Consider the following 16657-nt stretch of genomic DNA (forward strand, 5'->3'; position numbering starts at 1 on the left):
TTAATTCTCTCTCTCCAAACTGTATATCCTACCCAAAGAATGATACTCAGGGTGTCAGATTCCTCCTCTTCCTGCAGACGGTCTCTCCATTCTCTCCCATTCCTCTTTCAAGTAGCACTCATCAGACTTTATTCTTCCTTCAGCTACTTACAGCTCTTGTCTACTGCCCCGATGCTTCCCCTAATGCCTTATTCCCTGATTTTGATGCCTACCTTTCCCCCCATCTCAATCTCCAGTCATCTTTAGTGACTTCAGTTTCCATGTTGATATTCCATTTGATCCATGACCTGACCTGACCACCTCTTTGCCCTTTGTGATCTTGAACTATGGATCAACTCTCCCACTTGCCAAAATGACCACTCACTTGACTTGGTTTCACCAAAATCTACTTTATTTCTGACATTCTCTCTCTCTCTCCCTCCAAATTACTACCCCTACACTATCTTCCCTAGTGATAAATAGATTGGGGGAGGTAGGGGGAATAGGACAACATGAGGAATGGAAAATCTCTTACCCAATATTTTTGATTAATGTCTTTTTCAATATGGACTCTCCCAAGTCTAGCAATTGCCTACATCTCATTTTTTTCCTATACACTTTCAAGGATAGTTTGTGTACATACAGTAGTTCACAAAAAAGATAATTCACAATTAAATATTTAATCTGAGTTATTGTTTATGGCTTTGAAAATACTCTCCTGGTGGGAAGCCAAGTAGTGGGGTATAAGCCTGGAGTTTTCAGGCACAATGCTTGAACTCCCTCTGGTCTTTGCTCACACAGAGGGAGTTCACAGTGAAGGATTGATAGGGAGGGACATAAATCAAAGGAAATTATCCTGTAAGTCAATTTATATATTTTGGAACCTCTTAGTGACACCTTAGGAAGCAGCCATCATTTACTTTGTCCTTTTTCTTTCCAGTACTGAATATGTGGTTTTACAATCCCTTCTACATAAAGAATATTGTGAATTAGATCTCCATAGACTTGACTGCATGCACACCATGTACCCCATGTACCCTTAATACCACAATATATTGTCTGTTTATTTTCAGATATTGAATGTATCTAGCAAATCTTCCATTTAAAAAAATTGCCAGAGGCATAGGAGGAATGGTCAAACACAAATTTATATTTACCCCTAATCTCGTTCTGTTCTTTTTATTTATTTTTGGAGCCCAGCTCATGTGATTCATTTGAAAATACATTGATCAGATTAGAGTACATAACAAGAAAAATAATTCTGTTGGTTTTTGAGAGTGTCATCCTCCAATTTTGAATGTATAATCATGTTTTATAAATTGTTACAGGTGGCTGAGGTTTCTTCTAACTTGACTAAGGGCAGTCAAGTAGAAAAAGAGGGCCGTGTACACCAATGTTTTGAATGTAGTGAGACCTTTTCTTCAGCCACGATGTTAATGCACCACAGTAAAGAGGTTCATGGCAAGGAGAGAATTCATGTGTGCCATGTTTGCAATAAAGCCTTCAAACGGGCAACACATCTCAAGGTACTTGGTAATAACTTAATTCCCAGTTAATATGTTCACTCATTCTTTTGCTTTAGAATTTTAGTTATGTAAATGAATTAAAGATACTTGTCATCTGCTTAATCTTTCCTTTTTGGTATTAGGCCTTAGGGCATGCATCACATGAGCATTTTTGTGCAAAAATACCTCTCTCTCTCTCTCTCTCTCTCTCTCTCTCTCGCTCTCACTGTAGCAATAGATATATCTTTTTGTACTGCAGATCTCTACTGAAATACTTAATAAAAGACAGTACTCTGGAATTTAAATAATAGTGCCCTAGTATTATTAAAAATACCAAAACAAATATATTTGTGAGGAAATATATTGTTTTGCATTTTCAAATAGAATATTAATTCAATATTTCAGTTTTCTGATGGTGTTTAACTCTGTAGATGAAATGTACTGAAACAGAAATTAACTTTAACTCTGCAAATCTAATGCATGCCATCTCCATTAGTCCTGACTTCTGGGAGTCTCCTCTCTTTGCAGAATATGGAGACTGGTGAGACTTGTGGCTTAGTACCCACGTCCATTTGACTTCTAGTTGTTCTGCCTTCTGCATCAGGGCAGATAGCAAGTGTGAAAGCTCCTGCTTTCCAAAGTTTTCTTTTTTTAACTTCCTTATTTTGTTACTATTGTCTTAGTGTTTTTTCAGAATTTCTGGAAAGAGTGAGCAGTCTTACAGTATTTGGACTTTACAGGAAGGAGTAAATATTATTTTACTTTGGAGTTTTCTAATTATTATTCTCAGAGTGCTCCTTTGCCGTTCCTTTGCCACTCCCTTTCACTACTGCATGTGGCTAGGTAAACAAATACTCCCCTAAAAGGCAAAAATTCGTCTCTGAAGCTCCCCTCCTTTCCTCGGCAAACAGTGAGCTCTGCCAGACTTACTCTCGGTCCACAGATGACCTTCGTAAAAAACTCATGGCATATAAATAATATTCCAGCAAAATTCCAACACAGCAAGAATTTTTCAGCAGCAAGCATGGAGCATTCATTACAGGTATCAGGAAGGCTACATCTACAAAATTGCTGTACTTCTGATGTAGATGATCTTTCTACATTTCAGATTGAGGTAAATGCCAATACCTCCCTTTCTACAAGAACAGCTCTTCTTTAAGATAACTTTACCAAAATTCATGCAGTCTCTACTTTGGTACTAAAGAGGGTTCTCTCCAGCCTGTGCAAACAGGCAGACGTGCTGTCAAACATGCAAGATTGTCAAGATGATCATATTTAAATAGATTTTTCTTTCCTCGGAAGTAGATGAGGAAAAGAAACTGTATTGTTACTAGCTTAACTTTTTTTTAAAGGCACTCCATTCTCAAACACAAGGCATGGACCTTCGCAAAAAGCTGAGCAATGTCAAAAGGAAGAAACCTTGAAATAAAAATCTAAGAACAAAAAACTTGAGATTACACTACTCATCAGGCTTATTTCTAGAAAAAACAGCTCTTTTTTTATCAAAATTTGAAAAGAAGGAACACGACATGCAGGAAAGACTATTAACCCCTGCCTATTTTGTTACCCTGTGCAGAAATGCAGGGTATTCAGCCAGGTAAAGGTAAGCAAACCTGCCATGTCAAAATTCTCTGGAGAATATAATTAGGTAAGTGACACTGTCTCACTTAAAACCAAGAGGATTTGTAAACACCTAATGAGACTTTATGAAATTCTATTGGTCTGAAGGGGAATCTGACCCTGATCTCAAAGACAGATGCAGAAATGGCTTCTTTGAAAGCTCACTTTGCAGCAGAATTTTGAATCTGTCACTGTCTTGATGCAAGCACCTGTGGCACACATTTGATCTGCTAGAGCAGTGGTTCGCAAACTTGTTCCGCCGCTTGTGCAGGGAAAACTCCTGGTGGGCCGGGCCAGTTTGTTTTTACCTGCCGAGTCCGCAGGTTCGGCCAGTCATGGCTCCCAGTGCCGCGGTTCGCTGCTCCAGGCTAATGGGAACTGCTGGAAGCGGCGTGGGCCGAAGGACATACCCTGTCAAGTTCCCTGTCAAATTCTTCTAAGAAACACAGGGAAAGAGTTCAATCCCAGCTACAGGATGTAGTTCTTTAGCCCTGTTCTCATCCACATATTCCAAAAGAAGTATGGAAACCAATAAAAAGATGGTCCTGGAGCAGAAACACTGGAGGTAAATGCCTGGAACAGAAACACTAGAGGTCCTCCTCATTTGGTGACTGGCAAAAAAAAGAACTGCATGTCAGTAAAAGCCCTGGGAAGCAATCCAGTTTGGCAGCCTCAACAAACAAGACAAATCCTGTGCTGCAGTGAGGGTTCCCTCATCGATTAGTTTAAACTTCACTCTCTTTTTTTCGTAATCATTCCCTCTCTCAATGCTGGTAAACATCAAACTATCAAAAAAAACCTGTTTTTTCTCTGAATTGGGGCCAAAGGAACTGTTGCATTACCAGAAAGGTTCTACAGTGACTTCATGGTAAAAAAAACAGATCCTGAAATGAGGGTGTAACTAGACCAGAAACATCACAACAAATATGAAGAAATCCAGATTCAGAATGGAAATGTTAACAGCTGCGTTCTCCTCAGGAGACTATTTCCCCATGTAAGAGTGGGTAAATATATACCTGCAAGTTTGGATTTGCTGTTGCCATTGCAAGTTTCTCTATTTACGTATAGATAAGACACTACTTCCAGTTTATGTATAGATAAGACACCACTTCCAGTTTAGAACACTTCCAATTAGCCTGTTAACTCCCAAGATTGTCACAAAACCAGTAGGGAGGTGGTCATCAAGCACCCATCTGTCAGCTATTTCTGGACAACATACTGATAAGAGTCAGATCTCCATTATAGCAACGTAGAAAACCCAAATAGTTCTCTTGGAACAGGGTTACATTATGAACCTGAAATATACTGAATTGAATTTCAGAGAATGCTACCTAGGAAAGAAATACCCCCTATGTGTCTGGGACAATTGTTTTAACCCAGGAATTAAATTCCAAGATAAAACCATGTAGATTCAAAGAGATCCAATCCCAGCAGTTCAGGGTACATTGTCTGTTACCACTGGTGTCATGTATTGGGATTCTGCCTGGGCAAGGCTGTATATGACACCACTCCAAGTATTTGACCTCAGTGTAAAACAATGAGGAACAGTGGTCAGCAAATTGGTCCTGAGTTCCCTCCATTTGGTGGAAGACATAAAGAATGCACATAGTTGCCTCTTGCAAGGCCATATTGCAAGGTGATCAAAGCCAATGTGTCCAACAATTTACAACCCAGGGGTATTTGCCAGAACAGGAAAAAAAACTAAGCATGACTTTGGAATTAAAAACAGAAAAACTAACATTTGAACACAAAGGGGTGGGGTCATCTAATCAGTCGGGCAACACCACAACAATAGTATATCTACATAGCCAGGGAAAAGCAAGGAGTTGGCCTCTGAAAATGAACCACTAGAAACAGTCCAGCAGATACAGTAAAATAGATTTTCATAAGATTCCTGCACATCAAAAGGCTACCTGGTTTGCTGCTGGAGGAGAGAGACCTCAGAATGGGCCCTGAACAAAATAGTATTCCAAATAAAAACCAGAAAAATTTTGGGGATACCATAAGTGGATTTATTCACCCATGGAAGTACAGCCAACTCATACGTTTTTGAGCGAGAGATCTCAGACGTGTGGGGGCAGATGCCTAGCTCTGCAAGTGGCCCAGACCATCTTTGTACAAAGGCTTACAAGGGAAAGAATAAGAAAATCTTAGATCACCTCTAAGCAACTAATTCTTTTAAGAGATCACATCCAATTCTGTTAAGTAAATATCAGCATCTTAAGTGTAGAAATCCCCTGCTACACCTGAAGAGAGGTGAAACTGCTACCTGACTATCTCTGTAGATATAAAGATGCCACATAGCGTCCAAATGCCTGTTTTTGTCAGGGAGGCTAACCCATTATGATAAACTACCTGAGATTATATCTTTAGTAGTCATTCTTATAGCTCACTACTCAGAAGTCATGGGACTAATTAAGATGCGATGGGCTGGAAATTAAAATGTTTTATGTAATTTTTTTCTGCTGAACAGCATCTTCACTAGTTCATTCTCCCCAGTTGGCTAAGGTTTAGTCCAGTTATATAGCTGTTTTGAATGTTTCAAGGAGTGTTAATTAAGGGTTGTTAATTTCATAGGTTCGTAGATTCCAAGGCCAAAAAATACCATTGTGATCATCTAGTCTGACCTGCTCCATAACATAGGCCCAAACTGCCTCCAAATAATCTTCAGAGCATATATTTTAGAAAAACATCCAATCTTGATTTTAAAAGTGTTAGTGATGGAGAATCCATCATGACCCTTGGTAAATTGCTCCAATGGTTACTCTCACTGTTAAAAATGTATGCTTTATTTATTTGTCTAGCTTCAACTTCCAGCCATTGAATCGGGTTATACTTTTGTCTGCCAGACTGTGAAGATACCATTATTAAATATTTTTTCTCCATTTAGGTACATATAGACTGTAATCAAGTCACTCCTTTATCTTCTCTTTGATTGAGCCCCTTAAGTGTGTCACTATAAGGCATGTGTTCTAAACATCTAATCATTCTTGTGGCTCTTCTCTGAACCTCTCCAATTTGTCAACATCCTTCTTCCTATTTTATGAATCAAGTTTATTGTTTTGGAAGCATTCATCTAGTGGCCGAGTGGAATGGGCATGGCAAAGTAGATGATGTTGTTAAGCAACAAATTTCTGCTGTCTCCAAATTCTGCAGAAGAACGGACTATTCTCCAGATTGTGTAAAAGTCCTGCAGATGCTATCTAACAGAGACAAAATTATCGAATATGATTTTTTCTATTCTTTATAGCAGGAGCTTAACCATTGTATGGCCAGAGTTAGTTGTCATCATATTTAGTGGATTATGTAATTTGAGGAACCAGAGCTTCCAGGTGTGCAAAATGATTAATTATCTCTGATGTTATTTAATGTGCCTGCATGGCCATGCACATACAGCATCAGGGAAGAATTAAAAGGATGAGTCATGTGGGATCAAATAGCACTATGTAAAAAATGAATTCTTGCAAATGATTGTGTCCTACAAAGTTTTGTTTGCTTGTATCTGAGGACAGAATTTGACATTATATCGAACACTACAAGAACCCCAGAAGCTGAATCTGTTAGAAACTCTTTTTGTGGTCTCTAGATGTAAATAGTGAGGAAGAAAGGGATTTGGTTAAAGAAAACATAGAAACAATTTCAAGGAACAGTATCACACAAATAGATGGCTTTATTTTGCTTTAGATGTCTAATATGTACAAGATTACCCCATATGTTCAGTGTTCAGTTAACACGCAAAGCAATGAAAAATTCCACCATTTGCAGTGTATTTCAGAGGCACCTATTAGAAACACCATTAATAACTACAGTGAACCAAATATTGAAGCCTAAAATCTCATTTGCTCGAAAACATGCCTTCTGGGTGTGAGAAAAAGACTTCTCAAATGCCAGATGAATGCTTAGCCTGTTAACTGTGATAACAAAAATATATAAACTACATGGAATGACAAAGAAAATCTTCTTACATCATTCAACAATTACTCAGATTTCATTTAGAAAATGACCTCCGCCATTTTTAAAGAACAATATATCAGCTTCCATCTTCTTCACTCTGTTATTTCGATTGATGACTGAAGTCCTCTGCTATTGGCCCAAAAATGTAAATAAACATGTTTTTTAAAAAATGAATTTATAAAGCCATTTCCTCTTCCATATTTTGATTAGGAGCACATGCAAACCCATCAGGCTGGACCTTCACTAAGTTCCCAGAAGCCACGAGTGTTTAAATGTGATACTTGTGAAAAGGCTTTTGCTAAGCCAAGTCAGCTGGAGAGGCATAGCCGCATCCACACAGGTAATAACTACATTGTGCCTGCTCTTGCTATTTTATTGTGGATCTTGTGATATTTTGTTTTCCTTAAAGCTGCTCCTGGATTCTTGTGGATATATAAGAATATCAGCTTTCATAAATAATAATAAAAAAGCTTCTAGGTCTCAGGATTGTGGGGGAAAAAGCTAGAACCCTTAAAATCTGAAAACAGCAAAAAGCAAAGAAAAAGAACCCAGTACTTACTATTTTAAAGTTCTCATGAGTTTTTCCCTTTTATGTAAATGGTATTTTGTCAGTTGCTGGTACACGCTAATAGAGACATATCAGTAAAGCATTACTTAAATATAAGGGTTTTAAAAAATTGGACTTGATTTTTCTAAGGCATGTAGGTGAACATTTACATGCATGCAGTTGTCTGTTGTCTTTGCATGGCTGCCAATGGTGGAGCACACACAAAGTAGGCACTGTCTGCCTATAGGAATTCAGTCCTATGAATCATACTGCATTGTCATTCAAAGATTACTTGTTTTCTCAAACTTAATACTAGTGTCTTACTCTGTGATGGATTGTTCTCCAAGACCATAGTGGCAGTAAGTACATGATTTCTATTATATAGCTTGTACTATATTTTCCAAGAAAATACTTACACTAATTATTTTAATTTAGTATGTGCAACCTGTGACTCAGGTTCCTGCTACAAGAGGCAGGTTGGAGGAACCACACTTACAGCTGTCTCACACTGCCTGCTCTACCTTAGAGCTTGTCTTCACTATTGCACTAAATTGGCACCACCTCAACGACAGGCAGAAGCTATGTCAATGGAAGAGCATCTCCCACAGACATAGTGCGGTGTAGACACTGTGTTAAGTAGATGTAAGTTATGTCGCTCAGTAGGGTGTTTTGGTTTTTTTACGTAGAATTAGGTGGTAGTGTAGACAAGGCCTTACAGTCAGCTCTGGCATGAGCTCTGAGAAGCTGCTGTCTTTTCTCCACTACCCATTGCTCAGCAGCAGTCCAGCTGGCTGTTGGATTGCAGAAACAGGGAAGTAAGTTACTAACTGGCTACTCAGTGTCCTGCTTCCCTGTTGGGCTGTGGGAGGCCCAAGGATGTCAGGGCAGAAGCTTGATTTGCTGTGTCCAAGCAGAGGGGAGCTCCTAGCAAAGGATGGCTCCTTTCCTCTACACAGCTAGATACCCAGGGTAGCCAAGGACAGAGGAAAAAGGAGGAGAAGCTGAGAAACAACCTCTAGTTATAGCTTCCCAATTCGCTGTCTCTAATTTGCATTAGGTGATCAGGTGACAGCAGTTCCCTAGAGATGATGGCACTACCTGAGGGACAGCCAGAGTGCAGGCTTCAGTCACACTCTCCTTGCTCTCAGCAGGCTCCTCTGCACAAGAGACTGCAGGGAGGGAGGTATAGGAAATGGCTCTGTGTTTTCTTGGGACTTTCTCATAGTGGAAGGATCCCAACATGGGGTTTTTTAATTGTTTTTTTTCCCCTTTGGTGATGCCTCAGTATTGGTAAGGGAACGGAACAATTCTCTGGCCCTCAGTAGTTTGTGTCTCTCAACGTTTTTAAAATAATGTTTGACCCTCAAGCTGAAAAGGTTGGGCACTGCTATCTTTAATAAACTTTGTGTAAAATGGTCTAATTTACATAGAATCATAGAACTGGAAGGGACCTCGAGAGGTCATCTAGTCCAGTCCCCTGCACTCATGGCAGGACTGAGTATTATTTAGACCATCCCTGACAGGTGTTCGTCTAACCTGCTCTTAAAAATCTCCAATGATGGAGATTCCACAACCTCCCTAGGCAATTCATTCCAGTACTTAACCACTCTGACAATTAGGAAGTTGTTACTAATGTCCAAACTAAATCTCTCTTCCTGCAACTTAAGCTCTTTACTTCTGCTACATGGTGTATCTAAAACTGCATCTTGAAAGTAGGATCCTGAAATGGCCTGGGTGGAAGCTAGTCTTCAACAGCTGCTAGGTTCTGTAAATAGGAAGACAGGGAAAAAGGTCTGAGTGAAAGGATGTACAGGCAGTGTGCGCCCAGCACAGAACTAGCAAGTAATAGAGGAGGAGAGATTGTATTGATAAGAGGAAATATAGTCATTAGGGCTGTCAATTAACTGCTGTTAACGCATGCAATTAACACGCAGCACAATTAATGCGTTAATTTTTTTAACACATGTTAATCACAGACGTGGGCGGGAGGGCAGCATAAGATGCTCTGGAGACCCTGTCAGTCAGGTGCAGTAATGCAAGCTGCCACCAGGGGGCTGGAAGAGAAGAGGCTAGAGAAAGAAGTGGTTCTCTTTCCCGCTCCAGCGGAGAAGTAGAGATGTTGACACACACACCCACACCCCCAGGTGACCATATTTTTTAAAGTAAAAACAGGATGGCCAGGGGCTCGCTGGAGCTCCCCCTTCCCTTTGCAGGGCTTGCCCGAGCTGCCCTCCCCATTCCTCCTGGGCCTGGGGCTGACCCCCGCTCCCATCCCCGTGCCACCTGCAGCTGGGGCTGACTGCCCCCCTCCTGAGCCCCATGCCACCTGGGGTTGAAGCTGACCACCCCCCCCCCCGAGCCTGTGCCACTTGCAGCTGGGACTGACACCCTCTTCCCCCACCCCAAAGCTCCACGCCTCCCCCGTCTGAGGCTTATCTCTCCCCTCCCCGAGCTCTGTGTCTTCCATGTCTGAGGCTGATCTCTCTTTTTCCCCACCCCACAACCCTCAAGCTCTGCACTGCCCAGGGGTCAGCTCTGAAGCTAGCACTCCCTGCCAGCAGCAGATTTCTCCACTTTCCTGCTGGCAGGCAGTGCTGCCTTCAGCTGATCACCAGGCAGCAGCCACCACTCTCTGTTCTGCCTTGTATTCGGGACAAATACCCAATTCTGATGAAAAAGTAGGGACGGCTGGGACAGAGCTGAAAAAGGGGACTGTCCTAGCCAAAACGGGACGTATTGTTCCTGGCCAGCCCCTCATTCGCAGGATCAGCCCCCTTGCGTCGTGCCCCATTGCCTTTAGCCGGCCGTTCGTTCCGGGGATAACCCATAGAGAACATGGGCCTGGCCAGCTCAGCCTCCCTGCACCAGACTCTCCTCCCCTGCAGTATGATAAGTCCCTGAGGTAAAATCCAGCCTCCCTTGCAAACAAAGGCTCACTCAGGTGAAGGGAGCCCACCTAGCTCAGTAAAAGGAATTAAGCCTGGTGAGCCCAGTAGCAGAAACCACCCTTCCAGAAGCAGAAGAAAGACACCTTCCTCACCCTCCTGCACAAATTATTGCTTACTCCTCCCCATTGTCACCCCCTGTCTTCCCAGTCTTTCCTCCTGCACAAGTCATTGCTTCCTTCCTTCCTCCCCTGTCCTCCCCCACCACTGAATGCTTCTTTGTCTGAGTGATTGGCTGAACAAGATGTAGGACTGAGTGGACTTGTAGGCTCTAAAGTTTATTGTTTTATTGTTAAGTGCAGTTATTTTTTTTTACATAATTTTACATTTGTAAGTTCAACTTTCATGATAGAGATTGCACTACAGTACTTCAATGAGGTGAACTGAAGTTTCTTTACAGAGCAAATGTTTGTAATAAAAAATAAATATAAAGTGAGCACTGTACACTTGGTAGAAAACATCCAAAAATATTTAAATAAATGGTATTCTATTACTGTTTAACAGCGCGATTAATTGAAATTAATTTTTTTAATCACGCGATTAATCACGATTATTTTTTAATCACTTGAGCCCTAATAGTCATACATTAATTTTTGAAATAATAAAGGAAATACAGAAAATAAGTGACCAACTACATTTATTTTATATAAATGTTTTCTTAAATTTTCTTTACCAATTCAGATGCTTAGATTATAATTCCAAGCTCCGGAAACAAAGATATGCTTCTGTGACATCAGACTTTCGGTTTTCAGTGAACCCATGTTTTTGAGGTTATATGGGTATATTCATGAACACAATGGCCATACTGGGTCAGACCATGGTCCATCTAGCCCAATATCCTGTCTTCCGAAAGCGAATAGTGCCAGATGCTTCAGAGAGAATGGACAGGGAAATTATAGAGTTATCAGTCCCCTGTTGTCTGTTCCCAGCTTCTGGCAGTCAGAGGTTTAGGGACAGCTGGAGCATGGGTTATGTCCCTGACCATCTTGGCTAATAGCTGTTGTTGGCCGTATCCTCCATGATTTTATCGAATGCCTTTTTTGAACTCAGTTATACTTTTGGCCTTCACAACATCCCCTGGCAATGAGTTCCACAGGCTGGCTATGCATTGTGTAAAGAAGTACTACTTTACGTTGTTTCATTGTGTATTTCCCATTGGTTCTTGTGTTATGTAAAGAGGTAAATAACATTTCCCTATTCACTTTCTCCACACATTCATTATTTAAAGATCTCTATCGTATCCCCCCTTAGTCAGTTCTCTCCTGAGCCAAACAGTCTTAGTCTTTTTCATCTCTCCTCATATGGAAGCTGTTCCATATCCCTAAACATTTTTGTTGCCCTTCGGTATAACTTTTCCGGTTCTAATGTATTGTTTTTGAGAAGGGGTGACAAGAACTGCACATAGTCTTCAAGATGACTGGGGCCGGTTTTCTTCAATATCTTCCTAAATGATCTGGAGGATGGTGTGGATTGCACTCTCAGCAAATTTGCGGATGATACTAAACTGGGAGGAGTGGTAGATACGCTGGAGGGCAGGGATAGGATACAGAGGGACCTAGACAATTTGGAGGATTGGGCCAAAAGAAATCTGATGAGGTTCAATAAGGATAAGTGCAGGGTCCTGCACTTAGGACGGAAGAACCCAATGCACCGCTACAGACTAGGGACCGAATGGCTAGGCAGCAGTTCTGCGGAAAAGGACCTAGGTGTGACAGTGGACGAGAAGTTGGATATGAGTCAACAGTGTGCCCTTGTTGCCAAGAAGGCCAATGGCATTTTGGGATGTATAAGTAGGGGCATAGCCAGCAGATCGAGGGACGTGATCGTTCCCCTCTATTCGACATTGGTGAGGCCTCATCTGGAGTACTGTGTCCAGTTTTGGGCCCCACACTACAAGAAGGATGTGGATAAATTGGAGAGAGTCCAGTGAAGGGCAACAAAAATGATTAGGGGTCTGGAACACATGACTTACGAGGAGAGGCTGAGGGAACTGGGATTGTTTAGTCTGCAGAAGAGAAGAATGAGGGGGAGATTTGATAGCTGCTTTCAACTACCTGAGAGGTGGTTCCAAAGAGGATGGTTCTAGACTATTCTCAGTGGTAGAAGAGGACAGGACAAGGAGTAATGGTCTCAAGTTGCAGTGAGGGAGGTTTAGGTTGGATATTAGGAAAAACTTTTTCACTAGGAGGGTGGTGAAACACTGGAATGCGCTACCTAGGGAGGTGGTAGAATCTCCTCCCTTAGAAGTTTTTAAGGTCAGGCTTGACAAAGCCCTGGCTGGGATGATTTAATTGGGGATTGGCCCTGCTTTGAGCAGGGGGTTGGACTAGATGACCTCCTGAGGTCCCTTCCAACCCTGATATTCTATGATTCTATGAAGGCATACCATGGATTTATATAGTGGCATAATCTTTTCTATCATATTATGTATCCCTTTCCCTAACGGTTCCTGATATTTTATTCGCTTCTTTTGTCTGCCGCTGCTCATAGAGCAGATGTTCTCAGAGAACTAGCTATGATGACTGCAAGGTGTTTTTCTTGAGTGATAACAGCTAAGTTAGGCCCCATCATTTTGTATGTATATTTGGGATTATTTCAGTGTGCATTATTTTACATTTGTCAAAATTGAATTTCATCTGACGTTTTGTTGCCTAGTCAACTAGTTTTGTGAGATCTCTTTGTAATTCTTCACAGTCAGCTTTGGACTTAACTGCCTTGAGTAATTTTGTATCATCAGCAAACATAGCCATTTCACTTTTTACCTCCTTTTCCAGATGATTTATGAATATGTTGAACCCCACAAGTCCCAGTACAGATCCTTGGGGGACCCTGCCGTTTACTTCTTTCCATTGTGGAAACTGACCCTTTATTCCTACTCTTTGCTTTCTGTCTTTCAACCAGTTACTGATCCTTGAAAGGACCTTCCCTCTTATCCCATGACTGCTTACTTTGCTTAAGAGCCTTTGGAGAGGGACCTTGGTAAAGGCTTTCCAAAAATCAAGATACACTATACCAACTGGATCACCCTTGTCCACCTGCTTGTTGACACCCTCAAAGAATTCTAATAGATAGGTGAGACATGATTTCCCTTTACAAAAGCCATGTTGACTCATCCCCAATATATTGTGTTCATCTGTGTGTCTGATAATTCTATTCTTTACGATAGTTTCAACCAGTTTGTCTGGTACTGAAGTTAGGCTTACCAGCCTTTATTTGCTAGAATTGTTTCTGGAGCCTTTTTTCTTTTAAATCGGCATTATGTGAGCAATCCTCCAGTCATCCGGTGCAGAGGCTGATTTTATCAATAGGTTATGTTCCACAGTGAGTTCTTCAGTATCTTATCTGAGTTCCTTCAAAAGTCTTGGGGGAATACCATCTGGTCCTAGTGACTTATTACTGTTTAATTTATCAATTTGTTCCAAAATATACTGACACCTCAGTGTGCGACAGTTCCTCAGATTTGTCGTCTAAAAAGAATGGCTCAGGTTTGGGAATCTCCCTCCCATTCTCTACAATGAAGACTGAAGGAAAGAATTCATTTAGCTTCTCCACAATGGCCTCGTTTTTCTTGAGTGCTCCTTTAATACCATGATTGTCCAGTGGCCCCTCTCATTGTTGGCAGGCTTCCTGCAACTGATGTACTTTAAAAAAAATTGCTGTTAATTTTTGTGTGTTTTGCTATTTGTTCTTCAAATTATTTTTTGATCTGCCTAATTATGCTTTTACACTTGACCTTCTGGACTTTATGCTCCTTTCTGTTTTCCTCTGTAGGATTTGACTTTCATTTTTTAAAGGATGCCTTTTTGCTCTAGCTGCCTCTTTTACTCTGCTGTTTAGCTATGGTGGTATTATTTTGGTCCTCTTACTGTTCTTGTTTTTTATTTGGGGTATACATTTAGTTTACCCTGTATTAATGGTGTATTTTTCCATGCAGCTTGCAGGCATTTAACTCTTCTGACTGTTCCTTTTAATTTCCATTTAACTGTCTCCCTCATTTTTTGTATAGTTCCCCCTTTTTGAAGTTAAATTCTACTATGGTGGGGTGTTTTGCTATTCTTCCCCGCTTCCTCCCTCAGAATGTTAAATTAAATTACATTGTGGTCACTATCACCATGTGGTTCAGCTATATTAACCTTTTGGACCAGATCCTATGCTCTATTTAGGACTAAATCAAAAATTGCCTCTCCTCTTGTGGTTTCCAGGACTAGCCGCTTCAAGAAGCAGTCATTAATGGTGTCTAGAAATTTTATCTCTGCATCCTGCCTTGTGATGAGACATACCAGTAAGCATGGGGATAGTTGAAATCCCCCTTATTATGGGGTTTTCTGTTTTTGTAGTCTCTCTAATCTCCTTGAGCATTTCACAGTCATTCACCATCCTGATCAAGTGGTCAGTAGTATAATCCTACTGCTATACTCCTTATTAATTGATTCTCAAGTTAGTTTTAGTTACAATACCTAAATTAGACCATTTTACACAAAACCAATTAATAAGAACCTTGAATCATGCTTTGTGGACTTATTCCCTCCTTCAGTCCCCTCTGAGTACATTTCATCCTTCTTTTGAGTGACATGGACTGGAATTGTCTCAGATAAGTGAATTTTGGAAATTAGTAAAGTTATTCTATTCAGTTTCTCTCCATACTACACTACCTCCTTCTCCCCCATCCTTTTCCATGAACCTCTCTCATGAGTGAGTACTAGGTGACCATGTCCATTCATGCTTCAGTTGGGACCAGTAGAAAAAGTCCCTTCGTGTTATCAGGCAAAAAGTTTTTACTTCTGATATTCCTTGATGTCCCAAAATAAAAGGGAACTTTGGGCTTCTTGTTCCATTTTAGCTTGTTGGCCTTTTTTCTAGTCTCAGTAGCTAGATTTCTAAATGGTTTCTAGCTACAATTTCACTTGCAGTTCATGAAGAAATAAAATTAAAGTAGTCTGAAATGTGGTTGGTTCACCAAGTAGAAACCCATGAATAATTGGAATAGAGACATCCAGGGATTCCAAAGATGTTTATAGATGAATTAGGTAATATAATTTTGAGAAAATTGCTTTCTTCTAATTAAGAGTGTTCCGCCAAAAAGTAAAAAATACAATGTAACTTTTTATAGGAACAGTCTTCTTGATGAAGTGCTGGGAGTCTATCCGGTGTCATTCAGATGAAATTTTAAAATGTAGAATTTGAATGAGAATAGATCTCAGGGTTTTAATTTCTATATTTAAATAGAAAAAAATGGTCTCAAGTGTTATGGTTGTAAGTGGTGTGAAATAATTTTATTATAAGATGTACTTTATATTTCTGATGTACATCGTTTCTCATCATCATCACTAACGGGTTAATACCCCTCACTTGTACAATTCAGAGGTGGTGCATTGTGTTGCAGGAGGCTCCAGGACTAAGCCCTGGCTTTGAGCTCAAGCCACCAGATTTTCTGCCTCTGGTGGCTGTTTCTCCTGACAATTTTGTTTTATAACTTCAGTTTTTATTCATTTTCATGCAATAGTGACCTATCTCCGAGCAGGTATTTGGCAGCACGGTGGTTTCAATCTGCTGCAGCACCTTGTCTCCAGGATTGCAGTGTCTTCAAAACACCAGGCTATGTAAACAGTGCTCCCTGTTTACAGGTTCTGCATTTACAGGTCCTGCGAAGGGCAAATCTTGCACTGCATATTCACAGCAAGCTGACCCCAGGGTACAGGCCTCAGATTTCGATCTGCAAGTCAAGTCCCCTCTTGCTTCCAGGAACCATGACTCAAATGCAGAAAAGCCCAGGCAGGAGCTTCTGAGCACTTCAGATAGAGAGAGGGAGAGAATTTAAAGATGAAGAGAACACTGTCTAGCCAGCTCAGGGAGTGGGGTGGTGTGATGTGGCTACCACAGATGTGGGCTACAAGGAAAAATCCATGAGGAGGAGCCAAAATTCTCTACTCTGCCCACAAGATACTGAAGTGGTCCTCAGCTCCCTATTGAAAGAAGCAGGGCTCCTACCCAACTCCATTTCCTCCCCTTATGACTCAGGGGATTTTCATGTTATTCAGAGGTAAGTCTTGCAAACCCCAGAGACACAGGTCCCAAAAAGGCAAAAGCAAGCATCACTTTTGCAAAGC

The 16657-nt window shown here is 40.9% G+C and overlaps 1 protein-coding gene across 14 annotated transcripts in view; it reads left to right on the plus strand.

Moving 5' to 3' along the window:
- Positions 1-16657, plus strand: part of ZNF236 (zinc finger protein 236) — a 232111-nt gene that overhangs the window by 155326 nt on the left and 60128 nt on the right. For 13 of the 14 annotated variants that reach the window (XR_012157275.2, XR_012157274.2, XR_012157278.2 and 10 more), the window contains 2 exons: positions 1308-1505; positions 7269-7398. Coding sequence is in view for 1 of the 14 variants with exons in the window: in XM_073331780.2 (XP_073187881.1) it covers positions 1308-1505; positions 7269-7398 (328 nt within the window). In the remaining 13 variants the exon portion in view is untranslated. Of the gene's footprint in view, positions 1-1307; positions 1506-7268; positions 7399-13451; positions 13623-16657 lie in introns of all 14 variants that reach the window. The other variant, XR_012157286.2, reaches the window with a different exon arrangement.

This window comes from Lepidochelys kempii, chromosome 2 (assembly GCF_965140285.1).
Source record: "Lepidochelys kempii isolate rLepKem1 chromosome 2, rLepKem1.hap1, whole genome shotgun sequence".
In the NCBI taxonomy this organism is placed as follows: Eukaryota; Metazoa; Chordata; order Testudines; family Cheloniidae; genus Lepidochelys; species Lepidochelys kempii.